Consider the following 9,521-nt stretch of genomic DNA (forward strand, 5'->3'; position numbering starts at 1 on the left):
AGACACGTGGAGAACGTACAAACTTCTTATACAGAGCAGCAGATTGGAACCCAGATCGCTGGCACTGTAATAGCATTGAGCTAAACCTCCAGCTGATGATGTTAGTCTGTTCAAGCCAGTGATGTCAGTAAGCTTTAGCTGATAGATATCAAGAGTAGCTTCAATCTAAAGAAAGGATTTTTCTTTATAAGGGGGCACAGATGATCTGATGGAACCATAAGAGGGCCAATAATCTTTAACAAAACTAAAGAGCAAAAGAGATGATACAAAGGGGAACAAAACTGTGTTGGGACCAAGAGGTGATAGGGTATGGGGCAGAGGCTGTGAACCCACTCCATGACCTTTCCCCTCTGCATCCTTTCCAAGGTATTTGTTCCAAATATAAAAAACCTGGATGAAACAGCGTACCTCCAGACCATAGTGCACACATACAGACACAGTACACCCTACACACAAACGTATGTAGCAGAACACTGTTACAGCACCAGCAACTGGATTTAAATCCCGCACAGTCTGTGGAGAGTTTGTACGTTCTCCCTGTGTCTGCGTGGGTTTCCTCCCACCCTTTAAATGGCTGGAATTGGCTTCTACCGTGCTGCAAATAAAACATTTTTAAATGTAAAATTCAAATTAAAAAAATAATTTGTGGGTTTCTAGGATTGTTCCACAGTCTCACTGCCTGCGGGAAGAAGCTGTTTCCCAGCCCAGCAGTCCTGGTTTTTATGTTCCTGTACCTCTTCCTTGAAGGTTGTGTCTCAGCGATACTGGGCTGGATGGTAAGGGCCCTCAATGACTCTCTGTGCACAGAAACATGTGAATGGAGACTTCTTGGCTGATAAGATATTAACACCACTGCTTCACATCTCCAGAGAGTCTGGCTCAATCGTGACCTTGGGTGCTGTTCATTTGGAGTTTGCAAGTTCCTGTGGTTGTTTTCTTGAGGGTGCTCTGGTTCACTCCCACTTCCTCTGCTGCTATGAATTGGCTCCAGCGTCAGTGAGTGGAGGAATCTGTAGAGAGCAGACATCGACAAAATGGATGCTTGATGGTCAGTTGTGGACTCAATGGGCTGAAGGGCCTGCTTCAGTGCCGTGCGACCCTATGGCAGGTAGCCCATGGATACGTCCCTCAACACCAAACTGGTTCACCAGGCAGGTGTTGTGTGGGAAGGGAAAAGTTCAGTGGGTTCAAAGAGCAACAAATTTGGACACAGGCTGAACACAGGAAGGATCTTTATTAAAACACACACAAGGGGATCGCAACAGGAATAACACACACTAGTACTCTCAATCACAAAGCACAGATGAATCAGTCACATCGGACTCAAACTACCAATATGAGCAACTGCTAACACTCATAAGGACAATACAATCCAGTCACATCGAACTTAACACTACCAATACTAGCAACTGTGTTCAGACTTATAACAACCAAGGATTAAAATATGCTACCCATCGTTCCTTGCCTAACATGGGCACAGTTCCAATGCTATCTCAAGGCCTTGATCCCTGTGAAGTGCACACCTTACCAATGACTCCTCTGGCATTGTCCACAGTTCACAACCTGGGTTGGAGCAGGACTCGTCTCAAAACCAAAGAGCAAAAGAACTATTCCATGTGGTGGATTTTATAGCACAGTATGCTGGAGTGTCCGGCCCAGTTAATCACTAGGTGTTTAAAGGGACCAATGGCTAGGTGTGCACTAATGGGTGGGTAGAGTCCAACCTTGATTGGCAGGTGATACGATTTCCAATTGGGTTCCAGGCAAAGAAGTCACATGATCCTCCACAATCCACACTACAACAAGGAAAGGGAGTCAGAGTTGGGACAAATAATTGAACTACATTCTTTTGTTTATTGTCATATGTACTGAAATACAGAAAAAAAATATTTGTTTTGCACACAACCCAAGCAGGTCAACCCATGCTTAAGTATGAGTTACTGGAATGATAACACCAAAGTGTAGGGTGTAGAGTTGCAGTAAGTCAAAGAGTGCGCGTATTGTATTACCAAGACAAAGAAGTAGAGAATTACCAATGGGAGGCCCATTCAAGAGTCTGATAACAGCAAAAAGAAACTGTCCTGAATCTGGAGGTTTGTGTTTTCAAGCTCGTATCTTCTACTCAACAGAAGGAGGAAGAAAGTGTTACTGGATGGGAAAGGTCTTTAATATATTGGCAGCTTTCCTGTGGCAGTGGGAGGTAGAGCCGGAATGAATGGAGGGGAGGTCAATTTGTGTGGTGGTCTGAGCTGCATTCAGAACTCTTTGCAGTTTCTCGTGGTCTTGGCCAGAGCAGTTCCTGACCCACGCAGTGATGCATCTGGACAGGATATTTTCTGTGGTACATCTGTTAAAATTGTTAAGAGACCTCAAGGATGTGCCATATTTTCTCAGGCTTCTGAGAGTGTAGAGTCGGTGGTGTGTCTTTTTTTTTGTGCACCCAGGATTCACAAATGACAAACGATATTTCATCTGCTGGTCCTGTGGATGTGTTTGTGTTTTTGCAGCATTGTTTGTGAACCTCAGTGCGATTTCTGCTGTCAGATACTTCAGGAGACACGTCCAAAGAGAACGCAAAAAACTCTTGGCCCTTCAGCACACCACGTGAAAAAGCCTCGAGATCAACGGATACTTCAGGTTTCTCTGTGAAACTATTAAACCATTTCAAACAACAGGATGTGTATCTGGCCACTATTTTGACTCTGTAATTGGAAGTCCACTTTTTGGCGTTCAATGTTTCAAATTCAAGATAGAGAACAAGCCAAAATATTACCATCTCTTGGAAATCAGCAGGTGCTGAATTTGTAATGAGTAGAGTTTGTTGTCATGTACATGAGTACAATATACAAGTGTAGGAAATTCTTACCTGCTGCAGCCAGACTGGTGCATAAGATACACTAACTACAACAGTACAAATTAAATTACCACAATATACCAAGAACAAAAAAAATTATAAATATAAAAGGATAAACATATATATATATATATATATATATATATATATTTGGTGGACCCGGACTAGTTTATGTTCAGGGATAGGGTAGTATGGGGAGGTTCAAGAGCCTGATAGCTGTTGGATGGAAGCCCCATCAAAATCAGGTTTATTGTCATGAATGTGTGGTGTTTTGCAGTAGTGCTATGGTGCAGAACAAGGCGCAAAAATTACTAACAATCACAATTTCCTAAATACAAGATTTAAAAAATGAATTTGTGCAAAATGGGAGAAAGGGAGGTCGTGGTCTGTGGTTCACTCTCCATTCAGAAATCTGATGGTGGAGGGGAAGAGGCTGGTTTTTTTTAATTTTTAAAAATTTAGACAGGAGGGACTCACCACATTTGGTGCAACCTCCTTTGAAGAAGACCACAGAGCCCACCTCACTGACAAAAGACAAAGGAGGAAAAATCCAACACCCAACCCCAACCAACCAATTTTCCCTTGCAACCGCTGCAACTGTGCCTGCCTGCCCCGCCTCGGACTTGTCAGTCACCAACGAGCCTGCAGCAGACATGGACATACCCCTCCATAAATCTTCATCCGCGAAACCAAGCCAAAGAAGAAAGAAAGAAGGGAGAAAGAACGACAGAATCATTCTTTGGCAACACTTTGGGCTTGAGGATAACTTATCTCCAGTTCTGTGGGCACTGAGGCCGCCAATGAGGCCAAGGGGGGAACTCCAGACTCAACCTGATGTGTACTAGGGATCTAGTACACAGCTCATTGAAAGTGGCCGTATGAGTAGATCAGGTGGTAAAGAGGGCAAGTGGTGTGCTTGGTCTCATTGGATGGGGCAGCTACTGAAAATTTCAGTATTTGCATTTTTGTGTTACCACCTACAGGAAGGGTGTGAAGGCTTTGGAAAGGCTTCACATCCAGGAGGTTGCCTGGTTTAGAGGGAATGAGATATGGGAACAGGTTGGACAAACTTGGGTTGTTTACTCTGGAGCGTCGGAGGCTGTGAGGAACTTGACTGAGGTGTATGAAAGATATTGATGAGGGACAATCAGAATCTTTTTCCCAGGGTAAGAGCATCAGACAGTAGAATTAATCCATTTAAGGTGAGGGGGTGGAAGTTCAGGGGAATTGTGCAGGGCAATTTTTATTCTTTATCCAAAGAGTAGTGGGTGCCTGGAACGGGCTGCCAGGAGTAGAGGTGGAAGCAGGCACAATAGTTGTATTTACAAGGCTTCTAGAGAGACACTTGAACATGCAGGGGATGGTGTTAGATTCAACTAGAAGAGTTTTACTTTGATTATGTTCATCACAGACGTGGCCCAAAGGGCCTGTTCCTGTGCAGTACTGTTCAATGATCTATGTTCTATTCTCAGTTGGTACAGGAGGTGGCTGATGGGTGAGTAATAAGTGGTACACTCCTTCTGCCGCTAACATTGGGGTTCTCTGCATGCTTCCAATTCATAGAACAATACAGCACAGTATAGACCCTACGGCCCTCGATGTTGTGCCAACCCATATCCTCAAAGTTCCCAATACTATCCCAAATGTCCCTTCATCCACTTTGGTGATGGGCCAGGGGTTAGGAGTCAACTGGGGATGGGGCGTTTTGTCAAGGAGGCACTGAGCTCCCCCTTGAAACTTTTCCTTTGTCCACCTGGTGATCTCTTTTCCCATGACAGAGCAAAGAATAGAGAGTATATTTCGGGAATCTGGCGCATGAGTGAGATGTTCTACCCAACATCACAATGTAAGTCAATAACCCGTGCCTTAGTTCAAGCCCACAGACCAGGAAGATTCCCAGTGCTGTGATCGAGACCTCAGCAGGTTTTGACAATAAACATGAATGATGATGTGCTCTGAGACATTTTATGCAATTAGCAGAGAAGTCAGAAATAATGAATCAATGTGGAAGTTGCCAAGTCTGTTCTGCCTGAGGCAACAAGGTCATTTGCAGAAGTGATGAATGACTTTGACACACAGGTGCTTAAGTAGATTTTTATGTTTCTCCCTGATGTGGACAACACCGGGAAAGTCATCAGTTTTGAACCATTTCCCCTGGGGATAACGGCCTGCTGGACCATTTCAGAGGAATGTTACCGTATATATTTGTGTAATCATCGAATTTTTTGGACCACCTTTTCAGAACAACAAAGGGAGTGGGTCAACTTTTACATGGGTCAAACTTTTGACCTCAGTAAGTACCTGCGTCGTTCAAGGCGGATGGCCGGGACTGTTTGGGGCATCGGGAATTCAAATGGGAAAGAGGCCGGAGCGACTTGAGGTCGATGAGTGGGCGGCCGGGAGTTTGGATGGTGGACAGTTGGGATGAGGATTTGCAATTGGGAGATCCGGTGGGTGGGAGGGCAGCTGGGGTATGGATCTCTGGTCGGGGTGTCAGAATGGGCGGTTGGTTGGGGCCAAACGTGGGGTGGGGGGGTAAATTTTTATACGGGTCGTACTAAAACACCCGATCTTTGGGAGGGGAAACATCAACTATTACATGGGATCGACAATTACTAGAGTATATAGGGTATCCAGCATTGTCATGTGGAGGGAAGGTCAAGTAATAATGGCAGAATGGAATGGTTCACACACTTTGAATTTCTTTGTAAAATTCTCCCAGAAAGATCTCTCAACAAAAATACATGACCCAATTTTATTACAGTGAATGACTTTGGTCAAAGACACAGTGACCATTTAAAAAAGCACGTCATTACTTACGCTGTACATATCTAAGCAAGGTGGCAATGATCAGGCTGCAGCTGAACTGTTCTGAGGAGGAATCATGTGCCTTGTCTTCAGAATCAGAATTTATTGTCATGAACATGTCATGAAATTCATTGTTTTGCAGCACCTACAGGTGGAAATATTGCTATAAATTACTTTAAAAAAAATTAGTGCAAAAAGAAGAGAAAATGAGTTAGTGTCTGTGGTTCATTGTCCAGTCAGAAATCTGATGGGGAGGGGAAGAAGCTGCCTTTGTGCCGCTGGGTCTTCAAGTTCTTGTACCTCCTTCCTGGTGGTAGCAGTGAGAAGGGGGTATGGCCTGGATGGTGGGGGTCCTTAAGGTTAGAGGCTGCTTTCTTAAATTTATATTAATACAGCATGGTAACAGATCCAGTCCATAAGCCTGCACTGCCCAATTACACCCAATTGACCTACAACCCCTGGTACATTTTGAAGGGTGGGAGGAAACCAAAGGACCCGGAGGAAATCCACACAGACACAAGGAGAACGTACAAACTCCTTACAGACAGTGAGGGATTGGAACCCCAGACCCGATCGTTGGTGTTGTAACAGCATTGCACGAACCACTACGCTAATCCTGCTGCCTCTTGTGGATGTCCTCGATGGAGAGAAAACTGATGCCTATGATGGTCAAAGCAATGCAGAATCAATTGCACATACATAAGCATATCTTCGACCTGTGGACGGGAATCCATGTTGCCTTGTTCTTGACTAAAGGAACTTCCATCTTCCTCCTGTATCTTACCCATTCACACATAAAAGCCACAGCATTTTTCAGCCCTAATAAGTAATGTCTTTGTTTAAACATATGTCAGAATTCTAAAATAAAATCTAAATAATCTTGGCATAAACAGTCCATTTGTTGTTACCTGGAGACAATGTACAAATGGAATGCTTTTAAGAGTTGGAAACACTTGCCAAAAAATACGTAGAGGAGATATTTTTTGAGTAAACTAAAATACTACAAAAAATCTTGAAGGCAATGGAGGTGAGGGGAGACCCGATATATTTGGACAATGAGAAGATTAGATCGAGTGGATCTCAAGTTTCACACCGTGGTTGAGGTGCGAGACCTATAAAGGAGATCTGAGGAAGGATATTTTCACGCAGAGGTGTTTGCAACCTGGAACACACAGCCTGGGGGGTCAAGCAGCAGAGATGCTCACAGTGGTGAACATTCATTTGGATTGCACTTCATTTACAGATGTGTACTACATTGCAGACCAAGCACTGGTAAGTGGGGTTAACATGGATGGATCGTTGACATAGAGGTGGTGAGCCGAACGACCTGTTTCTGTGCCATTATACTTTGAAGTCACCTCTCCTCGTTCATTTCAATACCTGAGCTGGTGGAGGGGCAGCCCGAGCAGAAGAGTGCAGGGTCCTGAGCTGCTGAAGGCTGTGCTCATTCTTACGGAGTCCTGAACTCCTCCATCCCAATCCTTCAAGTTCCGAACTCCACCCCCCTGCCACAGAGTCACAATCTCCCCCAGTCCAACATGCCCCCACTAGTCCTGAACTACTCTTGTCCCAAACACTTCTTCCCCCCATCCTGAACTCCAGCTCTGAAATCCTCCTAATCCCCAAACTCCCCCCCCATCCCCAGAGACCCGAACAATTCATGAGTCCTGAACTCCCCTCTGAGAGCCCTGAATTTCTCCCAAGACCCCAAACATCCCTGTCTCAAACTCCCCCAAGACACTGGATGCTCTCGAGTCTTGAACTCCCCGTCCTGAATTTTCTCCCTAAATCCCAAACTCCCCTCATCTCAATATCCCCCCCCACCCCCAAGCTCCAAATCCAAACCTCAGGAAGCCTTCAGTGCCCAAGGCACTTCTGAAGCCCTTCTTCCCCTCAGTACCCTCTTGAATTTTGGTTCCAAGAGCTGGTTCCCATCAGCCAGTCTCCAGCAGGCTGCAGCCTTTATGAGTCATTGGAACATAATTCATCTGCAGCCCGAATGGATCCTTCAGCCGCTGAGCCCCCTCACTGGTCTGTTGCCATGGTGACCGCTCTGTAGGGACATCTGTTTCTCAACTGGGGGTATTCTCCCCATTTCTGGTGTGCTGCGCCGGACCTCTGCTCCCCTGGAGTCTACAATCCCTCGAGGCCACTGCCAAGCACAGGTGCCATTGCAGGATTTAAAATAAAAACACTTGGCTGCTTTAACAGGCCGTCTAAAGCCCGCATGGAGCCATCAGCATGGTTGAACTGTTTGGGGCAGTGTTTTGTCTCCACTCCTGGGCAGCTCCAGCAGTGACACCATTTTTCTAAATCTTCAAATGTTTTGCTGACATCAACAGAAATTGTTTATACTGTCATGCAAAGGCTCCAATGGATAAAGAAATTCCTCCTCATCTTTGTTCTATCCTCATAAAACAATCCGAAAAGACTGAGGATCGATTTAGCACATGGAATCCATTCTGGGATTGCAGTTGAGCTCGCATCTCCCAACTTCAGTTAACAAAAATTGGGGATTTAAAACTGATCTGAGATCAACTACCCTCTGCAGATGAAACCTCCAAATTTTCCCCACTCATTGAACATACACGGGAAGGGATGTATCTAATTGTTGGACTCTGGCCCACAGACCCAGATTCCAAGAGAACATTTCTCAATCTGCCATTGAAGCCCCAGTAACATCTGAAACAAAATGTATTCTCTGCCATAAACCAAGGACTCGGGACTTGAATTGTCAAATAGGATCGTCAATCTGAAATTGCAAATCCCACTGGGGTCAAGAATTACAAAAGGTTCTGCAACTTGCATGGTGATATTCACAGGAGAGAAACATGAGGACAGTAGATGCTGGAATTTTAAGTGAACAGAGAAGTTAGAAGGACTCAGGGTGTCAGACAGCGCCCGTGGAGAGAGATGATCAGTCATTGTTTCAGGCCAGGACCCTTTACAACCCTAAATGCTAACAGTTAGATATGCAATTTTAGACAAATTATCTCAACAATGTTATCTTTATAATAATCTCATAAACTAGATTAAGCAACAATAATTCTTAGAAACCAAATATGATTAATTTAAAAATAGAAAATAAAATATTAATAAAATATTACAGATGACATAAGACCTGCTCACATCATGTATATCATGAAATATTTTCGAGTGATTTTTGTCTGGTCCCAAAAAGCTCGTAGCTGAAAGCTCGTAGCTAAACTGGTAAACTTTTAACCATGTAACAGCTATTATTAATCAGCAAGGAATCTAAGGAAACCTTTCTGCCCATTCAACCAGTCCCACCAGGACTAATCTTGACCCTGACTCCATCTGCCTGAGCTCCAGATCACTTAAATGTTCTCACAGAAATTGTCCACTGATTGTGCTATGTACATTTAACTCTGGCAGATAGAGTGCAACATCGGTGAATGTGAGTTCATCCACTTTAGAAGGAATTACTTCGGAAGAAAAATTGCAGTGTAGTGGGTCCCTGTACAAGAATCACCAAAAAGTGAGTTTGGAGGTGCAGCAGGTCATCAAGAAGGCAAATGGGATGTTGACCTTCATTGCTGGACGCATTGAATTTAAGAGCATGGAGGTTACCCTGCAACTCTTCAGGGTATGGGTGAGGCCGTATCTGGAGTTCTGGATGCAGTTCTGGTCTCTTTACCTGAGGAAGGATGGACTGGTTTTGGATGAGGAGGTTCACCAGGTTGATTCCAGAGATGAGGAGGTTATCTTATGCACAGAGTCGTCTGCGATAGTACTCATTGGAGTTTAGAAAGTTGAGGGGGAATATAGAAACATAACATCATGATATTGAATAGATAAGTAGCAGGGAGGTGGTTTCCACTGGGAGGTGAGATGAAAA

At 44.4% G+C, this 9,521-nt stretch overlaps 1 protein-coding gene across 1 annotated transcript in view; it reads left to right on the forward strand.

The window, feature by feature from the left end:
- Positions 1 to 2,672, forward strand: part of perm1a (PPARGC1 and ESRR induced regulator, muscle 1a) — a 125,788-nt gene extending 123,116 nt beyond the window's left edge. Inside the window, exon 7 of the mRNA XM_069918359.1 lies at positions 2,508 to 2,672. Coding sequence (XP_069774460.1) covers positions 2,508 to 2,608 — 101 coding nt within the window. The 3' untranslated portion in view covers positions 2,609 to 2,672. The remainder of the gene's footprint in view (positions 1 to 2,507) is intronic.
- Positions 2,673 to 9,521: the final 6,849 nt, after the last annotated feature.

Source organism: Narcine bancroftii, chromosome 2 (assembly GCF_036971445.1).
Source record: "Narcine bancroftii isolate sNarBan1 chromosome 2, sNarBan1.hap1, whole genome shotgun sequence".
NCBI classification, from domain to species: Eukaryota; Metazoa; Chordata; class Chondrichthyes; order Torpediniformes; family Narcinidae; genus Narcine; species Narcine bancroftii.